This window comes from Schistocerca gregaria, chromosome 1 (genome assembly GCF_023897955.1).
Source record: "Schistocerca gregaria isolate iqSchGreg1 chromosome 1, iqSchGreg1.2, whole genome shotgun sequence".
NCBI lineage: Eukaryota > Metazoa > Arthropoda > Insecta > Orthoptera > Acrididae > Schistocerca > Schistocerca gregaria.
The window spans coordinates 871,306,685-871,329,542 of NC_064920.1; the positions used below are offsets into that span (position 1 = coordinate 871,306,685).

At 46.0% G+C, this 22,858-nt stretch overlaps 1 protein-coding gene across 1 annotated transcript in view; it reads right to left on the bottom strand.

The window, feature by feature from the left end:
• Nucleotides 1-22,858, bottom strand: part of LOC126273254 (developmental protein eyes absent-like) — a 228,839-nt gene that overhangs the window by 26,061 nt on the left and 179,920 nt on the right. The window contains exon 3 of the mRNA XM_049976801.1: nucleotides 8,488-8,733. Within this exon, the coding sequence (XP_049832758.1) occupies nucleotides 8,488-8,733 (246 nt within the window). The remainder of the gene's footprint in view (nucleotides 1-8,487; nucleotides 8,734-22,858) is intronic.

The following is a 22,858-nucleotide window of genomic DNA, read 5'->3' on the forward strand; positions in this document are numbered from 1 at the left end:
ATCTCCCTCCAAACGGAAGCGCTGCAAGTGTTGGGAGGCTATTGTTTTCCTTGCCTCTTTATTCTGATCGGTTAACATTCTTGGAACCCACCGTGCACAAACTTTTGAGTACCCCAATTGTTTAATAATCGTGATCACACTGCCTTTACTAAGAGAAATAATGCGACACACTTCATCTGCAGTCACCCGACGGTCACCACGAATGATGTCATCAACTTGCTGAAAGTTGTGTGGAGTCACTGCACTCACCGGCCTGCCGCTCCGCTTTTCGTCAGTCAACGGTGTTTGCCCTTCAGCTTCCTTACAACGACGAACCCATCGTCTAACAGTGCTGACATCCACTGTCACAACACCATACACCTTCTTCAGTCTTTCATGAATGCGTATGGGCGTTTCACCTTCTGCATTCAAGAATTCAATCACACAACGCTGTCTCAAACGAACATCGATGTCGGCCATCTTACAAACTTCTGCTGTGCTGCCACCTGTTGACACAGAAAGTTACTACTGCAGTGGATTGCAGAAGAAGGTTTGAGGAATGGCGCCAAATTCAAATTTTTCACTTAACTTAATTTTTTTAAGTAGAAAAAAAATGGGAGGCATTACTTTTTGACCGACCCTCGTATGTCAGGCGGAACTGTGCAAGTATTTTGGGCGCCACACGACAGAAGTGCCAGGCTGAAGATAAATTAAAATGCACGGCACAGCGTCAAGGAGAAACAACAGCATCCTGCATTTAAGACGTCTTGGTGTTGTGTTAAATAGCGGATCCTGATGCGGCATTGTAGGAACGTAACTTCGCCTGGGTCTCGACTTTTTCACTGTTTTAAAGGGAAATGAAGGACAAGAGATTGGGTTCAATGTTTGTTCAACTTCCTCCCTTATGACTTCTTGAAGCGTCTCGGTTCTTTGCTCGCCGTGCAATCCAAGTGCCTTCTGAACTTCCTCTCTCATTATCTGACGAAGAATGAAGGAGGAAGTAAGCTTGCACATCTAATGAAGGGTATTGCTGAGGACTTGTATCAAGCTCTACTCCTGAAGGACGTTTCGACAGCAGACGACTTCATAAAATGGTGCCAGTATATCAAGACAATACATCAAAAAAGAATTACATGCAAGAAGTTTGAACGGGTTCCAAACGTCGTATCGATGTCGGTGATTGAGGAAGGAACTGATTTCACAAATGTTTTTCGTCAGACAGTGAGAGAGGAAGTTCAGAAGGCACTTGGATTGCCCGGCGAAAAAAAAATCTAGGCTCTTCAAGAGGTTATAAGGGAGGAAGTGGAACAGGCATTGAACACAATCTCTCGTCCTTCATTTCCCTTTAAAACGGTGAAAAAGTCGAGACCCAGGCGAAGTTACGTTCCTACAACGTCGGAACCTGTTTGAGCACCAAGGAAGACTGACGTCTGGAGGACCAACGATAACCAGCCAGTTAGCTTCCAGTGCGGACGACCGTGACATGTGGTGCGCTATCGTCGAGAAAGGCGGCGGATATTCGATGACGACCGCGCCAGAAGACAGCAGACCGATCCTAGGCGACGCTAACTCCGGGACGACAAAGATGAACAAGAAGATGTGGGTGCAGGACGACATAGGTCACCATCACCGCAAGCTAGCCGCTCCCCAACACGCCGATCAAAGTTTCCATCGCCTTTTAGAAACTCCTACAAGATTACTTTGCAATTCACAAGTAAGTGCCTGGCAGAGATTTCATCGAACCACCTTAAAGCTGTTTTTCTATCGTTCCACTCACGAACAACAAGCGAGAAAGCCGAACACTTAAATCTTTCAAAAAATGGTTCAAATGGCTATGAGCACTTTGCGACTTCTGAGGTCATCAGTCGCCTAGAACTTAGAACTACTTAAACCTAACTACCCTAAGGACATTACACACATCCATGGCCGAGGCAGGATTCGAACCTGCGTCGGTAGCGGTCGCTCGGTTACACACTGTAGCGCTTAGAACCGCACGGACACACCGGCCGACTAAATCTTTCCGTACGATCTCTAATTTCTCTTATTTTATTACAATGTTAATTTCTCCCTGTGTAGGTGGGCACCACCAAAATACACTCCTGGAAATTGAAATAAGAACACCGTGAATTCATTGTCCCAGGAAGGGGAAACTTTATTGACACATTCCTGGGGTCAGATACATCACATGATCACACTGACAGAACCACAGGCACATAGACACAGGCAACAGAGCATGCACAATGTCGGCACTAGTACAGTGTATATCCACCTTTCGCAGCAATGCAGGCTGCTATTCTCCCATGGAGACGATCGTAGAGATGCTGGATGTAGTCCTGTGGAACGGCTTGCCATGCCATTCCCACCTGGCGCCACAGTTGGACCAGCGTTCGTGCTGGACATGCAGACCGCGTGAGACGACGCTTCATCCAGTCCCAAACATGCTCCAGGGTAGTTGACTTACACCTTCTAGAGCACGTTGGGTGGCACGGGATACATGCGGACGTGCATTGTCCTGTTGGAACAGCAAGCTCCCTTGCACCACTGGAGGCGGGCTGCACGATGTTGGGGCGTGAGCGGAAGACGGCCTAACGGTGTGCGGGACCGTAGCCCAGCTTCATGGAGACGGTTGCGAATGGTCCTCGCCGATGCCCCAGGAGCAACAGTGTCCCTAATTTGCTGGGAAGTGGCGGTGCGGTCTCCTACGGCACTGCGTAGGATCCTACGGTCTTGGCGTGCATCCGTGCGTCGCTGCGGTCCGGTCCCAGGTCGACGGGCACGTGCACCTTCCGCCGACAACTGGCGACAACACCGATGTACTGTGGAGACCTCACGCCCCACGTGTTGAGCAATTCGGCGGTACGTCCACCCGGCCTCCCGCATGCCCACTATACGCCCCCGCTCAAAGTCCGTCAACTGCACATACGGTTCACGTCCACGCTGTCGCGGCATGCTACCAGTGTTAAAGACTGCGATGGAGCTCCGTATGCCACGGCAAACTGGCTGACACCGACGGCGGCGGTACACAAATGCTGCGCCGCTAGCGCCATTCGACGGCCAACACCGCTGTTCCTGGTGTGTCCGCTGTGCCGTGCGTGTGATCATTGCTTGTACAGCCCTCTCGCAGTGTCCGGAGCAAGTATGGTGGGTCTGACACACCGGTGTCAATGTGTTCTTTTTTCCATTTCCAGGAGTGTATTTTCCATTTGGAGAGAAATATGTTTGAAATTTCGTTATAAGATCCTTCTTCAGCGAAAAAAAGCTTCTGTTTTAATGATTGCTGCCCAAATTTACCTATCATATCCGTGACACTCACTCCCCTATTCCGCGATACTACAAAACATGCTGCCCTTCTTTGAACTTTTTCGATGTCCACCGTCAGTCCTATGTGATGCAAATCCCACATAGCGGAGCAGTACGTCAGGAGAGGAAGCCCACGCCTATCGTAGACATTAATAGATCTGTTGCATTCTCTAAGTGTTCTGCCAGTAAGTCAAAGTCTTTGAATTATTTTCCTCCAAACATTATCCGTGTGATAGTTCCAGTTGAAGTTATTCGTAATCGTAAACACTGTGTGTTTCGTCAGTGGATCACTTCATGGATGCTGGACATGTCAAGTTGTTATACTTTTGAAAAATATGCGTGTACAGATATTTACGTAGAGATCTAACTGAACTAGAATGGAACAGAACAATGGCAAGTAGCTTCTTCTGTTGTTCATAGTGAGATCAGGTGATAGTCGAGCTAGAAGGTCTTGTCTCTTAGTGGTAGCGCTAATTTCGTACACAGACTCGGCATGGGAGGTTTCTGTGACGCTAAGCTATTCGTCAATTAACGGCTCAGCGTTTGCTACATACATGCGTTTTGGAAGGATCTGCGGTTCTCGGCGACAGTTAACTATCCACAATTCACCGAATCCGTTCTTAAACGAAACGACAGAGGCTGGGATGACCAAGTTATTCTTCAGTGGTATGCGTATCTTACATTCCACTACAAGATCCCTGGGTTGATGCATGGCATGACACATGACTGCAGGAATGATCACTTCATCGAACACATATAGCCTCCACACACTCGGATGCTCATCTTCCTGTCCACAGTATCTCATCCCGTCTAGCATAATCTTCCAGCGACCACAATCTATCATTGCTTGAGAAGCTCTCAAAAAGTCCCATCCGAGAATGACGTCATTACTACTCTCTTGTGAGACGATGAATTCTAAGGGCTGTGAATGACCACTTATACCCACACGAACGACACATCTTCCTGTACGTTTTACATATTAGGCACCTTCAGCACAGATGTTTTGCTTTCGGCTAATACGGTTTTCTGCAACTGGCGACGGTACTTGTCCGAAATGACTGAATATGATGCTCCAGAGACCACAAGAGCTTGGGCTGATCGGCCATCCACGAGGATATCGTCGTACTTTCCTATCAGTTTTGTAGTGATCGACGGCGGAGTATTTTTCTCTTCGGCGGTCTCAACTCCAAGGAAGGTAGCACCCTTTAGTTTTTCAGGTTGCGCTACAGTCTGGAACCGAGCGACCGCTACTGACGCAGGTTCGAATCCTGCCTCGGCCATGGATGTGTGTGATGTCCTTAGGTTAGTTAGGTTTAAGTAGTTCTAAGTTCTAGGCGACTGATGACCTCAGAAGTTAAGTCGTATAGTGCTCATAGCCATTTGAACCATTTTTTGAAAGATTTAAAAGTGTTCGGCTTTCCCGCTTGTTGTTCGTGAGTGGGACGATAGAAAAACAGCTTTAAGGTGGTTCGATGAAATCTCTGCCAGGCACTTGCTTGTGAATTGCAGAGTAATCTTGTAGGAGCAGATCTGAAAAAAAGCTGCGACTACTACCGCTGCCATCTTAGGGACGCAGAAAAGGCCTCTTGAAGTAAAACGAAAATAAAGGATTTACAAAACAGAAATGGATGGTTGAAATTACTAGTGAACTCCTTCTCAACGCAACACAAACTGCTGGAAATGCGGAAGGTGAAGTTCAGTAACAACTTATTCATAGCGTTACATCGTTCTTCAGAACAACAATAGCACCTAAAGTTCATGTGTATCTCATAATTATCACAGGCTCTAAAATAAGTGTTAGATTAACTTTTCCTGTATGTGGTATTTAGTGGCAGTGTCCTGGTATCTAACAGAGCTTTCAGATTTCTTTAACAGAGCTTGTTTAAAGAATCTTTTGATACCGCAAGTACCACTTGGTCAAACAGAAACCTCAACTCTGGGATATGGGATTATCTGGACTAACATTCGCGAGCTTTCCAAACAGCTCCACGCCACAGACTCATTGGTCAACAGGAAGTAAACGCGATATGTGAACGAAAAAATTTATAGTTGTTTGATATCATAAACTGTGCCATCTTAGAAAGCTTGAACTTAGATCTCATAAATGGCTCTGAGCACTATGGGACTTAACATCTGAGGTCATCAGTTCCCTAGAACTTAGAACTACTTAAACCTAACTAACCTAAGAACATCACACACAACCATGCCCGAGGCAGGATTCGAACTTGTGGCCGTAGCGGTCGCGCGGTACCAGACTGAATCTCCTAGAACCGCTCGGCCACAGCGGCCGGCGTTCTCATAAATCTCTTCAGTTGGGATGCGTTCGAGAGCTGTTATTATGGAAACGAATTAAGTTTCATGCTAACAGCGGTTTACGAAAGACCACTGGCAGAGCCGTAAAGAGTCAGAAAAAAAGCTGATAACACTGGTTTCTTCGCTGTTACGCTGCAATAGAAGTAGCACTATGGAGCAGCTAATATTAACATAACAACGCTGAACAGCGCATGTTTGCACATTTCACAAAACAATGGCTAACACACACGTAGCCTTAACAATAGCAACTGCAATCTCGATATCAAATCCCACTTTTAGTCGGGCAAGAAGACAGGTTCTTCGACTATTCCCTGTCTGTACTCCAGTCCATATGATCTGTGGTGTTAGCCGCATGAGAATAACTGTCTATGTTGAACGCTGTCTTCAGCAGATGCGAGAGACGCTAGGTATATTACGTGCGCAATACTCGTATTTACGTGGTACCATAGTCTAAGAAAACGCAAGATAAGTTTTCAGACGCAGAGTTACGACCTGTTCGCCACCTGGGTGCTTTGAATAATGTAGCTTTTTTATCCTTTTCCTTTTTCTACCGAGCAGCAAATATATATTCTAAGCTCCCAAGGCATCCGAAGAGCTTTTTAACATTCTCAGTGTTCCTTTAAATTCATCGTATTTCTGGGGTGTTGTTCGCAGTACAGCATCGAGCGGCATTTGCCATGCAACAAATCTACTACTGGCATTTGACTACAGCACGCCGATATCGAATCTTTTCTGTGTGGAAGAAGAACCGAGATGGTGTTCGGAGGATGTTGCTGGTTGAGAAACACCGAGTGCTTATAGCTGAAGTGCAGCTACTCACAGAGCTCCAATGTGGGCTTCAGCAATCGTATGGCAGCGAAGCTTGGCAGACATTCTAATGCGTTAGTGCGGAACTGATCAACGCTGAAAAAAAAGTTAGTTCCAGTTTTGGCCATCTGGTGCAAACCTAGCGCTGTGAATTCAAGAAAGAAGCATAGAAATATCGTTAATTGTATGGAACGTTTTCAGTCTATTTTACATAGTTATCATTACAAAACCCAGACGGTACAGTTGCTGAAACCTCATGATCCGCAGCAACGTTCAAATTTGTTCTTCTGTTGTTGATGCGGTTAGAAGTTGATGACATGTGGCCGGCAAATATTCTATGGAATGACGAGGCAATTTTACTCTACAGGTTGTAAGTATACACACGTCAAAAAACGTTTTGCATCACCTCGGTTCCGATAGTTCCGGAAACTGTTCAGAAAATTGGAATAGAGATCAACATAAACATCATAACAGCCCTTTTTATTGTTCATGAAAACGACACATTCTATGTCGTACCACCTTACAGCGAGACCTTCAGAGGTGGTAATCCAGATTGTTGTACACACCGGTGGCCAACCGGCGTGGCCGAGCGGTTCTAGGCGCTACAGTCTGGAGCCGCGCGAACGCTACGGTCGCAGGTTCGAATCCTGCCTCGGGCATGGATGTGTGTGATGCCCTTAGGTTAGTTAGGTTTAAGTAGTTCTAAGTTCTAGGGGACCGATGACCACAGATGTTAAGTCCCATAGTGCTCAGAGCCATTTGAACCATTTGTACACACCGGTACCTCTAATACCCAGCAGCACGTCCTCTTGCATTGATTCATGCCTGTATTCGTCGTGGCATTCTATTCACAAGTTCATCAAGGCACTGTTGGTCCAGATTGTACCACTTCTCAACGGCGATTCGGCGTAGACCCCTCAGAGTGGTTGGTCGGTAACGGTGTCCATAAACAGCCCTTTTCAGTCTATCCCAAGCATGTTTGATAGGGTCTGGAGAACATGCTGACCACTCTAGTCGAACTGTGTCGTTGTCCTGAAGGAAGTCATTCACAAGATGTGTACGATGGGGGCGCGAATTGTCGTCCATGAAGACGAATGCCTCGCCAATATGCTGCCGTCATGGTTCCACTATCTGTCGGAGGATGGCATTCACTTATCGTACAGACGCTACGGCGCCTCCCATAACCCCCAGCGGTGTACGTCGGCCCCACATAATGCCACCCCAAAACAGCAGGGAACCTCCACCTTACTGCACTCGCTGGGCAGTGTGTCTAAGGCATTCAGCCTGACCGGGTTGCTTCCTAACACGTCTCTGACGATTGTTTGGTTGAAGGCATACGCGACACTCATCGGTACAGAGAACGTGGTGCCAATCCTGAGCGGTCCATTCCGCATGTTGTTCCGTCCATCTGTACGGCGCAGCATTTTGTCGTGGTTGCAAAGGAGGAACTCGCCGGGGACGTCGGGAGTGAAGTTTCGCATCATGCAGCCTATTGCGCATGGTTTGAGTCGTAACACGACTTCCTGTGGCTGCACGGAAAGCATTATTCAACATGGTGGCGTTGCTGTCAGGGTTCCTCCGAGCCATAATCCATAGGTAGCGGTCATCCACTGCGGTAGTAGCCCTTAGGCGGCCTGAGCGAGGCATGTCATCGACAGTTCCTGTCTCTCTGTATCTCCTCCATGCCCGAACAACATCCCTTGGGTTCACTCCGAGAGGCCTGGACACTTCCAATGTTGAGAGCCCTTCCTGGCACGTAGTCACAATGTGGACGCCATAGAAACGCGGTGTTGATCGACAGGTATGGTTGAACTAAAATAATACGAGCCATGTCCCTTTTTCTTCGTGGAATGACTGGAACTGATCGGCTGTCGGGCCCCCTCCGTGTAATAGGCGCTGCTCATGCGTGGTTGTTTACATCTTTGTGCGGGTTTAGTGGAAAAAATTGGAACACATTTTTCCGGTGTAAATCGGCTTCACATTAACGCATTAGCATATCTACCAAGTCTCGCTGCCAAAAGTTAATTACCTCCGCAAGTAGCTGCACCCGGTACTACTGTCTATAATGCATACGTGTGCTACAGTCACCTGTCCGAGGCGGAAGACCACCCCCGCCGCCACCACCACCGCCCCCGCCGCCACCTGGACCGCCGCCGCCGCTGCCACCGCTATCCGAATTCTTGGAATGCCGCGACTGCTGCTGCTGCTTATGTTGTTGCTGTTGTTGTTGGTTATGATGTTGCTGTTGCTGGTAGTGCTGTTGCTGTTGCTGTTGTTGTTGCTGCTGCTGCTGGTGCTCTGGGGAGTCGGGGCTGTCTTTGCTGTCCGCTTTGCCTGCAACAAGAAATACGTATGTTTTACAACACGTGATAGTAGAATGTGAGATTATACCCGCAGTAGTTCTCCTGAACAAAGCAGCTCTAGGACAGACGCAGGTGAACGAGTGCACACAGTACTTTACACTCACATTTCCGCAAATGCTTGTAAAGTTAGCAATTGGCCCCCCACCCACCCCCCTCACAAGAAATAGCTCAGTTGTACGAAGAAGCACTGGAGTGGAACACAGCTTTATTTCTTATCTCACATGATAGTTTAAACATTCTTTCCAAAGATTTCCGTAAGTAAACGTGACTGATTCCTAAATGCTATCACTACAAATGCCCTTTCAGGCTAATCATAGTGTAATTAAGAGGCCACAACTACCGCCCAGTGGTAAGTCCTATCCTCATAGAATATATCCTTGCGCAACCAGGTAGCATGCAGTTCAAAACCTTGTTTGTAAGTGTGTCCTGCGAAAGACGCCCTGATTTCAAAATTAAATATCTACAATACTAAGATCGATAAAGGAGTGAAAAACAGATATATTTATTCTGAAATCTAAAAGAATTTTATACAGAAGTTTCGAAATAGTTCGAAAAACTGCTAACAGATGGCGCTGCACGATCTTCAGTTCGTACAATACAAGCGTGAATAGTTAAACTCGTCGTCTTCAACCAGTCTTAGCAAATGATATCACAATCTTTTCGAAGTGTCTACCACTCGCAGTATGGAGTTGGTACGAAGAACAATGGAATTTTCCGTCACATCCTGTACTGTCTCAACGGAAATCAATTCATGTGCCGCACAGATCGCCGATTGAAGCTCTTCCAGCGTGGTGGGATGGTTCCGGTAGACAACGTCTTTCAATACACCTCACAAAAAGAAGTCACAAGGAGTTAGAGTTTATGGTTTTAGGGCGCAAAACTGCTACGGTCATTAGCGCCCGGTCTGTGACTTAGGAAAAGGTAAAAAAAAACCAAACTGGAAACCAGCAGCAATGGGAGCGAAACTCAAAAAAGTGGAGAAACTGAAAACAGAAAGAGCTTCAAATGACTGACGTCATCTCATTGCCACTAATAAACTCGAGAACGCGATCGGCTGAGCGCGTGTCATCTGCTAAAATGGAAGATGTATCAAGCGACAGCTGTAGACGGACGCGCAACGGAGTAAAATAGGGGCACTCAAGTAAAATGTGTCTCACCATCCACAGTTAAGAGCACTGGGGACAAAGAGGGGGAGGATCGCCACTTAAAAGATGTCGATGGCTAAAAAGACAGTGCCCTATCCGGAGTCTAGTTAAAATTACTTCCTCCCGACAACGAGTTCGGGAGGAAGAGGTCCAAGCACAGGGAAGAGCTTTCACGTCCCGCAATTTATTATTGGGAAATGTCGACCAATGCGCGTGCCATAAAAGAGCAACACGACGACATAAAATACTCCGTAGATCGACGAAGGGAACCATGCGAATAGCAGGCTGAAGAAAAGAGACTGCAGCCTTGGCCGCTATATCGGCCATCTCGTTTCCACAGACACCAACATGTCCTGGGATCCAGAGGAATGCCACAGAGACGCCCCCAAGTGGAGCACGTGGAGGCAGTCCTGAATCCGGTGGACTAGAGGGTGGACAGGGTAGAGAACTTGGAGCGAATCTGAGCATATAATATACTGTATCCGCTGATGGCGACGGATGTATTGGACAGCCTGGAGAACAGCGTAAAGCTTCGCATTAAAAACCGAATGCTGGTCGGGAAGCCGAAATCGATTGGGGCTGTCGCCAACAATATAGGCACTCCCAACACCAAATGGTGAGGAGTCAGAGTGCGTGAATATTTGCAATAATCCAACGCAGTGACTCTATTCCTCAAGTATTCCTCAAGAGAGTGAAACACCTTTTCGGTGCGATATGGTTTGGCCCCGTCTCGCATGAAGCACTCGGTGCCTGGTCGATACTCCAACGCTAGCTGTGTGGCGTAAAGTGTTCCAAAATTGCAGCGTACCGTTCACGAGTGATCGTTTTTAGGCATGAAAAGTGGCTAACAACGCCTCCACTGCATACCGCAGTCCGGGAAGTAACTCTTGAAGAATAAAGTCGTTCTGTTTCATACATACGGCTATTTTCGGAACCCCAAAATCGGTGGTTTTATTTATTCAGGACCCTATTCGTATGGAAGTGTGCTTCATCTGTGAACCAGGTGCAGCCAACATCACTTCCTATCAGTACTAATCATCGTGAGACCCTGGTACACAAAGTCAGCTCTCTGTGTCACAGCCTGTACAGGTATGGTCTGGTGACATTGGATTATGAATGGAAACTTGTGTAGGCTCTGTCTCAGTAACTTCTGCATGCCGAAACACTTAGAAACAGTCTCTTCTGTAATTCTTCGGACGGATTTCCTTAAATTTTGCTGAATAATTCCAGAGATTATGGAAACATTTTCATGAGTAACTAGAGTTTACCTGGGTGTCTATATTCGCCATTGGATCATAAGCCACGCTGCCTGTCCGTTAGAATTGTGAAAGGGTTTGCGAATGGTTTCAGCAGCAGGTACTTTTGGAAAATTAAATCGTGTTTGAAAATTGCGCTTTGTTGGCGTAGGACTCTGTTTTCAATTGTGATACTCCAGCATCAAAGCAAATAATTTCAACCTCTTCATTTGGTACGCTAACCTCCTTTCATGTTTCGAAGGTGGAAGTGATCACTGAGCTGCGGCACCTTATTCAAATGCTCCAAGTATTGCAATTATATCGCTATCTGTTAGTAGCTTTTAGAACTATTTCTATATTTCTGTATATAATTCTTAAAACTTTCAAAATAAACATACCATTTCCTTCCAGAACGATATGTTCACTCTGCAGAGGAGTGTGCTCTGATATGAAACTTCTTGGCAGATTAGAACGGTTTGACGGACGGAGACTCGAACTCGAGACTTTTGACTTTCACAGGCAAGTGCTCCACCGACTGAGCTACCCAAGCATGACTCACCATCCCTGCCAACAGCCTCATTCGTGCCAGTACCTCGTATCTCGAGTTCGAGTCTCGGCGCAACATACATCTTTAATCCGCCAGGAAGTTTCATATCAGCGCACATTCCGCTGCAGAGTGAATATCTCATTCTGGAAACATCCCCAAAGCTGTGACTAAGATATGTCTCCGCAATATCCTTTTTTCCAGGAGTGCTAGTTCTGCAAGGTTCCCAGAAGAGCTTCTGTGAAATTTGGAAGGTAGGTGACGAGGTACTGGTAGAATTGAAGCTGTAAGGAACGTGAGTCGTGCTTGAGTAACTCAACTGCTACAGCACTTGCCTGCGAAAGGCAAAGGTCCCGAGTTCGCTCTTGATACGGAACACAGTTTTAATCTACCTGGAAGTTTCATACAGTTTTTGCCCTCGTCTACCGATCTTAGTTTTCAAGATATTTAAGTTTGAAATCAGGGACTCCTTCGCGGGACTCTCTGTATCGTTACAACTTCGTGAGTGTGAAGAAGGTGTTGTATCTTGGCCAGGTAGTGAATTCATCATCTGTAAATTACGCTGCTCCGCTTCCAGATAGTGATAGACAATCATGAACGTATACTATCTGATCAAAAGTACACGGATACCTTTTAGTCTACAGTAATACTTCCAGCCTTCGCTTTTATGAACTCTGCTGGGGCCACTTTCAATGAAGTGTCTCAATGTCTATGGAGGAATGGCAGCTCATTCTCTCCCAAGAGCCGAAATCAGACGCTGGGGATCTGGAGCGAAGTCGATGTTCATACTCATCCCAAAGGCGCTTCACTGTGTTTACTTCGGGATAGGTAGGCCAGTCCATTTCAGAATATGACTGTCCATAAACCGTTGCCTTTCAGATGCTATTTTGAGATAGGATGCATAGTCATGCTCATACTAATAGTCATTATCTATGAACCTACTGTACGCACTACAAAATGCTGTAAAATGTCTTCAGATCCTCCTGAATTGAAGAACAATGAGGGGACTACATTCTAAACACAAAATACACCAGCATACCGCAACTATACCTCGTTCGTACTTAATTGTTGGTTTTGTGCATGATGGCAGGTAATGTTCTCCAGGCATTCGCCAAACGCAATCCCTTCCATCTGATTTCCATTAGGCACAGAGTGGTTAATCCCTCCAAATAAATCGTTTCCAGTCATCCACCGACTAGAGACATCTTTACACCCACTCCAGCGTCTCTTAGAAGTGACCTCATTGAAATGTATGGCTTACGGGGAGCTGCTCGACCATTTTGTCCGTTTCCCTTTAACACCTTAGGCCCATTAATCGAGCTTGCTGGGCTGCTGGTAACACTCTGGATCCCACGAGTGATTCCATCCGCTGATTTCGTGAGATTTTTTACGACCCTCCTTCTCAGTCATCGACATTCTCTGTCCGTCAACCGACGAGGTCTGTCTGGTCTTGGTTGAGCTGTGGTTGTTCCATCGCTTTTCCACTTAACAATAACACGAATGGTCAAATTGGGCATCATTAGAAGGGTCTGAAAGGTCCCTGATGGATTTGTTACTCTCGTGGCAGCCAGTGACTAGTCCACGTTCTGAGTCACTTAGCGGCGCTGACCGTCCCATTGTGATGTTATGACGTTACTGTTTCTGTGCTGATAACACAATATCCTCGCCTTCTGTCATACTGGCGAGTCCGTCTCTTTTGTCATCTGACATTCATTGCACGTTGCATTGGAGTGTTCGGGTACCTCATATCATATAGTGCATCTTCCGAAGTCATTAATAGCCATTTGACATCAGGTAAATACCTCTTCCAGACTTTTCCATATTAATCGTCTTTGTCTCTTGTTTTGACCATCTACCAACCATACGCCTGTTTACACGTCCCACCCACAGGTATTTAATTTTCATTGCAGTAATAATTACACTACTGGCCATTAAAATTACTACACCACGAAGATGACGTGCTACAGACGCGAAATTTAACCAACAGGAAGAAGATGCTGTGATATGCAAATGATTAGCTTTTCAGAGCATTCACACAAGGTTGCGCAGGTGGCGACACCTACAACGTGCTGAGGTGAGGAAAGTTTCCAACATATTTCTCACACACAAACAGCAGCTGACCGGCGTCGCCTGGTGAAACGTTTTTGTGATGCCTCGTGTAAGGAGGAGAAATGCGTACCATCACGTTTCCGACTTTGATAAAGATCGGATTGTAACCTATCGCGATTGCGGTTTATCGTATCGCGACATTGTTGCTCGCGTCGGTCGAGATCCAATGACTGTTAGCAGACTATGGAATCGGTGGTTTCAGGAGGGTAATACGGAACGCCTTCTGGATCCCAAAGGCCTCGTATCACTAGCAGTCGAGATGACAGGCATCTTATCCGCATGCAGCCACGTCTCGATCCCTCAGTCAACAGATGGGGACGTTTGCAAGACAACAACCATCTGCACGAACAGTTCGACGACGTTTGCAGAAGCATGGACTATCAGCTCTGAGACCATGGTTGCGGTTACCCTTGACGCTGCATCACAGACAGGAGCGCCTGCGATGGTGTACTCAGCGACGAACCTGGGTTCACGAATGGGAAAACGTCATTTTTCCGGATGATCCAGGTTCTGTTTACAGCATCATGATGGTTGCATCCGTGTTTGGCGACATCGCGGTGAACGCACATTGGAGGCGTGTATTCGTCATCGGCATACTGGCGTATCACCCGGCGTGGTGGTATGGGGTGCCATTGGTTACTCGTCTCGGTCACCTCTTGTTCGCATTCACGGCACTTGCATTGTAAGCAGAACATAAAACATTCGTGGTTCACATACGTTGCGTTAACCCGAATGTTATGGAGTATTGTTTAACGTATGAAAGTATAAATACAAAATATGCACCAGTCCCAGCAACAACCGTGTGTGGTTAACTGGCTCTACTCTCAGTAACATACCGCAGTTTGATGGTATACTATGCTAACTTCACATAGTTTTAGTGATGGTGAAGCACTAATGAAATATTCTGTGCCTGGTTGGGCGCTCAGTCTCCATTCGCCGTGAACAGCACCGCAGTACGAAAATCCCCACGGCTAGGAACAGAAGTCGCGTTAAAAGATACAAACATCTTCACGACGAAGACAGTCGATTATTTTCTGACAGAATGCCCTCGCTGATCCCCACATCATGCGTTCAGAATCGATTTTGTATTGGACGTATGCCACGCAAAACTAAAGGCTGTTTACACTGTCCGTCCACCACAGTTGTGGAACTTCAAGATGCTGAGGGCTATTAGGATTCTTCACTTAAAGTGCGATAATCATTTTGGCTTGTTTTTAGAAGTGAAACTCGGACACCTCAAAAAACTTGTAAAACTTAAAAGAGAACTCTCATTTGACGTTATGGTGATTAATTATCATCATAACCATTACACTGCACACATTTTTTTTTCTGCTGACCTTTTTACAAGCAATCCATCCACCATTACTCATAATTTGAAACCGAACATGTAGTTTTTTGCAATGGAATTCATAAATGAAATTTCGTGACAACTGTAATATCTCTTTATATTCTACTAATTATCCCTGCACAATTCTATGAGTAAATTACGTTTCGTACTTGACCATCTATATACTCGCAGAATCGATGCGCAAAGTAGTACAGTACTATTAGTATTCCATGAGCGCATAATTACTCTTTGTAATATTCTCTCTGGTGTGTGTTGAGAGGACTTTTAGGATTTTCTCCGTGCCGAATAGCCGCATTGAGTAATTGTAATTTTGCTATCAAGATTACTGAAAGAAAGAAATTGGAAATATATTGTACGCTAATCAAGAGAATATATGCTGAGCATTAACGTCAAAAGTGTATGAGGAATTTCATTATATATGTATTTTCTAATTGGAAATTTGCACGGATGTGTCGTTTCGTTGGTAATCAGAAGGGAACTTCCGATGAATTGGAAACGAACCTGCAGTTATTAGATCCAAGAGCTCCATTATTACATCGGATAATTAAACTCTATCAAAGCAAACTTTCCGCTTGATCCGAGGTTAACAGACTGACTACGCAACGCAAGAAAACCAAGACATTTTATTTACACAGGGTTGCAGATCGCTTCGAATCATCGAGACTGCGGACAAGGAGAGTCATCGTCCTATTCTGATTAAACGAGTAAAGCTTAATTATAACCTTCTTGAGCGACTGCGATGACTGTGATATGGCTGCTTATGAATGTGATCATTAATAAAATACTAATAACCAAATTTCCTCCTCACCAGCAACCAGTATAGACACAAAATTAATTAAAATTATACAACGAAAGACCGAATTTTCATTCTAAGTCACACAACTTAGTAGTCATTAAAAATATTCATCTCGATTGAAGCTAAGGATTTGCGACGATCAGCGCTCGCAGAGCACAAAAATAGCTACACAATCTGCGAATAGTGAGCATTGAGCAAAATGGTTTATTATTTACGGTGGGCTACTAACGGCTAATCGCTGTCACAATTAAAGTTAAAACTGACGTTTCCGGTAGCACGTTCTTTTCAAAACTGCCAGACGACCGGTATGAGCAGAAATATCTGTGAGAGGAATGGCAGTGCAATAATGGAAAGTCGTTGGCAGAAACTCCGCTTTTGACGCAGCCTGCATTGCATTTTCTAGGTTGCACTCACTACATTGCAAGCGACATCTGCTAGCCGATTTCTGAGTGGAAAGACCTGCTGGATGTTCACCAGCAATAGGGCCTGTGTGTCAGAAGAAATCGACCTGTAATAAAAACTATTAAGATCCTTCCTCTCGTGTAGCGCCCGGTTTATTCGATAAGCCACTTATCTCCACGATCTACCCACGTCCCCTTTCCCCTTGCAGATTGTAATACTATGTTTATCTATTCGGTTCTTTTTCTAGGTTTCAAACTAAACGAAGACTAGTTCCCACATGGGGAAAGAGAAGCTAAACAATAAAACAGTGAAAAGAAATATGCGATACTCCCGGCAGTGTTCTGAGAGCGCATTTCTAAAAATAAGTAAATATCTGCGTTTATTTCATATTATTTAATTTTGAAAGTATGTTTCAAATAGCGTGCCGTAGTTATAAACCATGTCTACCATCAGCATTCAATGGATCGATATTATAATGCTTGTGGAAAAGTGTGAGTAGAAAACATAGGAACTGGCGAATATAATCTCTTAATGTAACACGCTAGTTAAATTAGGTTCCATATTAATATCCGATTCTATTATTTTCACAAAAAGAGTTCTGGCCCATGTATGTTAAAAATTTGGGTTGAAAATCTACAAATTTGTATTTTGTTTTCATTTATTTTTGTTCGGCTATCACGAATCGAGCCATTTCCGCTACGATTTAATTCTATTTCGTTGGCATATTATGATAAGACTTTCATTTTGAACTGAGTACAACATATTACTTTTATTATCATTATTTTTCTCTATCTTCTTTGGTGAACTCTTCCTTATGTGAACTGAATTATTTCTTTGGAGCAACACAGTTATTGAGTTCTAGCTTACAGTATTATTTGGGTGGCTGCGCAGTCCAGCTTCATATGTGAATGCTGCATTCAGCTATCCAGTGCAGCTTCATATGTGAATGCTGAATGTTGTTTTGGTCTGAAGATAGGAACTCATCCTCGGTGAGTACGTGGAGAACTGTTGAGAAGAACCCCTTAAGCTGTCGTGTCTATGATATTTATGAAATAATTTCTACCGCTTCACTCACTTCTTACGAATATCTAATTAGCATGACGCGTTTCTGCAGCATGCTGCCAACATGAGGTTCATTAGAATTACATGTACATTACAGTACTCTTAAGTGCCATTACAAATTAGGTTAATTTGCTGTGTCTTCCAGTGAGGTATCGAAATAGTATCACTGATTGTATGTCGATACATGATTTCACTTGCAGAATTCCAGAGCTATTCAAAAGCATTCTCCCCAATCGAAGTAAAAAATTCCGCCGACTTCTTAATGTGACGTCACACCGCCCTACTAGTGGTTCAAATGGCTCTAAGCACAATGGGACTTAACATCTGAGGTCATCAGTCCCCTAGAGCTAGAACTACTTAAACCTAACTAACTTAAGAACATCACACACACCAAGCCCGAGGCAGGATTCGAACCTGCGACCGCAACAGCAGGGCGGTTCTGGACTGAAGCGCCTAGAACCGCTCGGCCACAGCGGCCGGAACTACTAGTGGGACCAGCAGAGTAGCAAGGTCTTCTGCTACCAGTATATGATATGTCGGGAGCACAAATGTTACAATCACCCGAAGAGGAACCCCTTTCTTGACGATCTTCGAAAGACCATTTAACGTAGCGGGGAATAGCTCAATATCAATTAACACTCTTGGTAGTTTCCTACGACAAAGAACCTTTCTTCAGGAGGCTGCTAGTCTTTCTCTCAATTCTTTTTGTGGGGTCAGCACCGACCTTGAGATACACTGAATCAGATGGTAAACGCTGCATCTTCTAAAAGTAATCCTGCTTGTCCCAAAACGCTGTGGCACTTCCCTGTCCGCGAGTTAAATAACAATATCCGGCTCAGCTCTAGGTGAATGTTAAGCAGCCTTCTCAGTTATTGTTTGGCCTCATGGCTGTGAGAATTTGGACAGATTTTTGTAACACCTGAATTCAGTCCACCCAAATATTCGTTTCACGATGGAGGTAGGAAAACATGGTTGCCTTCTCTTTCTCGATGTGTTGGTGAAGAGGAAGGTTGATGTAAGTTCGCACAGGCCTTTTATAGGAAGCCTACTAACGCTGACAGGCAGATAGTTGTCACAGTCCGGCTCAGCTTCATGGGGTGCTTCGTCCGTTGCTTCACAGGGTGAACGTCATCTCAGATCCTGAGAGTTTCAGCTGAGTTAGCCCACTATGAGGCCACCTTTCGCCATAATACACTCCTGGAAATTGAAATAAGAACACCGTGAATTCATTGTCCCAGGAAGGGGAAACTTTATTGACACATTCCTGGGGTCAGATACATCACATGATCACACTGACAGAACCACAGGCACATAGACACAGGCAACAGAGCATGCACAATGTCGGCACTAGTACAGTGTATATCCACTTTTCGCAGCAATTCAGGCTGCTATTCTCCCATGGAGACGATCGTAGAGATGCTGGATGTAGTCCTGTGGAACGGCTTGCTATTCCATTTCCACCTGGCGCCTCAGTTGGACCAGCGTTCGTACTGGACGTGCAGACCGCTTGAGACGACGCTTCATCCAGTCCCAAACATGCTCAATGGGGGACAGATCCGGAGATCTTGCTGGCCAGGGTAGTTGACTTACACCTTCTAGAGCACGTTGGGTGGCACGGGATACATGCGGACGTGCATTGTCCTGTTGGAACAGCAAGTTCCCTTGCCGGTCTAGGAATGGTAGAACGATGGGTTCGATGACGGTTTGGATATACCGTGCACTATTCAGTGTCCCCTCGACGATCACCAGAGGTGTACGGCCAGTGTAGGAGATCGCTCCCCACACCATGATGCCGGGTGTTGGCCCTGTGTGCCTCGGTCGTATGCCGTCCTGATTGTGGCGCTCACCTGCACGGCGCCAAACACGCATACGACCATCATTGGCACCAAGGCAGAAGCGACTCTCATCGCTGAAGACGACACGTCTCCATTCGTCCCTCCATTCACGCCTGTCGCGACACCACTGGAGGCGGGCTGCACGATGTTGGGGCGTGAGCGGAAGACGGCCTAACGGTGTGCAGGACCGTAGCCCAGCTTCATGGAGACGATTGCGAATGGTCCTCGCCGATACCCCAGGAGCAACAGTGTCCCTAATTTGCTGGGAAGTGGCGGTGCGGTCCCCTACGGCACTGCGTAGGATCCTACGGTCTTGGCGTGCATCCGTGCGTCTCTGCGGTCCGGTCCCAGGTCGACGGGCACGTGCACCTTCCGCCGACCACTGGCGACAACATCGATGTACTGTGGAGACCTCACGCCCCATGTGTTGAGCAATTCGACGGTACGTCCACCCGGCCTCCCGCATGCCCACTATACGCCCTCGCTCAAAGTCCGTCAACTGCACATACGGTTCACGTCCACGCTGTCGCGGCATGCTACCAGTGTTAAAGACTGCGATGGAGCTCCGTATGCCACGGCAAACTGGCTGACACTGACGGCGGCGGTGCACAAATGCTGCGCAGCTAGCGCCATTCGACGTCCAACACCGCGGTTCCTGGTGTGTCCGCTGTGCCGTGCGTGTGATCATTGCTTGTACAGCCCTCTCGCAGTGTCCGGAGCAAGTATGGTGGGTCTGGCACACCGGTGTCAATGTGTTCTTTTTTCCATTTCCAGGAGTGTAGTTATAGAGATAGAAGATGTGCTTTGAGCTATCGATCAACTGTACAGCGGGTGACTGACGATAATACCGAGGTCGTACCAAAGTCTACAGACTTTTTGCCCTGCGCAAGGAGCATTTCCGACAGGATTGGTTGTATTTTGCGGAAATTGGTTGTATTTTGCGGAAATATGTTGTGAAATGTGTTTCTCGCCCACCATCTAAAATTAGGGTCCTTTAGATACTGTAAAGTATTATCTCTGTTTGCGGAAGACGCGTGTCTACCGTATTCCTTGTACTTGTGACATGTCATATATTGGTCATACTACCAGGGCTGTGGAGGACCAGTGTAGCGAGCAAAAGCATCACAGCCTAGCAAACATGTTATTGCAGAACATTGTCTTGCCACCGGTCACCATATGAAATATAACAACACGGATATTCTGGCATTTACTTCTAGCTACTGGGATAGTGTTGCAAATGAAGCAGGCGAAATTAAATTAGCGGGTAACTCGGAGATTCGAATCCTGCCTCGGACATCGATGTGTGTGATGTCCTTAACGTTGATTAGCTTTAAGTAGTTCTACGTATAGGGGACTGATGACCTCAGATGTTAAGTCCCATAGTGCTTAGAACCATTCGAACCGTTTTTTTTAGTGGGTAACCTTACAAATAAAGACGGAAATCTTGCTTCAATTATACATGGAATCCTCCCCTTTGTCAAACGTCAAAGGTGGTTATTAATTTTTAGCATCTTTGGTCGTGTGATGGTGCAAGTGTTTACAATGTGTGTGTGTGTGTGTGTGTGTGTGTGTGTGTGTGTGTGTGTGTGTGTGTGTGTTTCCTTACTCTCCAAATCGACGTTTTAAATTCTATTATACAGCGCTCGCTTCCATGCCACAGGTTTGCCTTGAAAATGACAGGGCGTGCACCTGTCGAAATAGCGGCCGTTGTCGAAGACGTCATCCGGCTGCATTCCTGTAAAGTTTTTGAATGTTGTTTATTTCATTTTCCTCTAGTACTGCCAAGGCATTAGTAATTCTTACACATTCCATAATACTTCTTCCTGTTGTGACACTACTTTTTTTTATTGGAATCAGTTTTAAGCTACATCACCTGATTCGAGTAGATTTGTCTAACCCCGCCACCGTATGTCCTACTGACACCTTTGTTCCTTGTGTTATGTTCAAATTCGTGGCTAGTGTGCTACCTTCCTGGGACGTGAGAAAAATTGGATTTCATGGTCGAACGGCTGCTCATAAGCCACACATCACACCGAGCGGTTCTAGGCGCTACAGTTTGGAACCGCGCGACCGCTACGGTCGCAGGTTAGAATCCAGCCTCGGGCATGGATGTATGTGATGTCCTTAGGTTAATTAGGTTTAAGTAGCTCTAAGTTCTAGAGAACTGATGACTTCAGAAGTTAAGTCCCATAGTGTTCAGACCCATTTTTTGAACACCGGTAAATGCCAAACGACGCCTCTCTTGGTGTAAGGAGCGTAAACATTGGAAGACTGCACAGTGGAAAAATGTTGTGTGGAGTGACGAACACTGTACACAATGTGTCGATCCGATGGCATGGTGAGGGTGTAGCGAATGCCCGATGAACGTTATCTTCCAGCATGTGTAGTACCAACAGTAAAATTCGGAGGCGGTGGCGTTACGGTGTCGTCGTGTTTTTCATGGAGAGGGCTTCCATCCCTTTTGTTTTGCGTGGCACTATCACAGCACAGGCGTACATTGATGTTCTAAGCACCTTCTTGCTTACCACTGTTGAAGAGCAATTCGGAGATGGTGATTTCATCTTTCAACACGATTGAGCGCCTGCTCAAATTGCGCGGTCTGTGGCGGAATGGTTTCACGGCAATAACATCCCTGTAATGGAATGGGCTTCACAGAGTCCTGAACTGAATCCTATAGAACACCGTTGGGATGTTTTGGAACGCCGATTTCGTGCCAGGCCTCACCGACGGAATCGATACCTCTGCTCAGTGCAGCACTACGAAAGACCGGGCTGCCATTCTCCAAGAAACGTTCCAGCACCTGGTTGAACGTATGCCTGCGAGAGTGGAAGCGATCGTCAAGGCTAACGGTGGGTCAACACCATACTGAATTCCAGCATTGCCGACGGAGGGCGCCACGAGCTTGTAACCTCACGTGGTTCCAATGGCTCTGAACACTATGCGACTTAACTGCTGAGGTCATCAGTCCCCTAGAACTTAGAACTACTTAAACCTAACTAACCTAAGGACATCACACACATCCATGTCCAGATCAGGATTCGAACTTGCGACCGTAGCGGTCGCTCGGCTCCAGACTGTAGCGCCTAGAAACGAACTTTCAGCCAGATGTCCAGATACTTTTGATCACATTTGTTGCTGTTTACACAGAGATACTGCCATTGAGTCTTCCTGCTGTCTCTGTTGTCTACCACGTGAATAAATATGCGTAATGAATATAGAGGTATACTCGTCAACTGCCAAGATCGCTAAATGTTATTCTATTTTGGAGGACTAGTTTCGGCAGTTTAAGTTGTCATCATCGGATCTCATGCAAGCACGAGTAAACTTCAAGGAATCCAATGGTTCAAACGGCTCTAAGCACTGTTGGTCTTAACATCTGATGTCATCAGTCTCACAGACTCGCACTACTTACTAAACCTGACTAACCTAAGGACATCACACACATCCATGCCCGAGGCAGGACTCGAACCTGCGACAATAGAAGGAGCGCGGTTCCGGACTGAAGCGCCTAGAACCGCTCGGCCACAGCGGCCGGCCTCAACGAATCTCCATCATCTGTACGATATATAGTGTCACATCAAAAGAAGTCATTCCAGGAATATGAAGTATGTGATGCACCA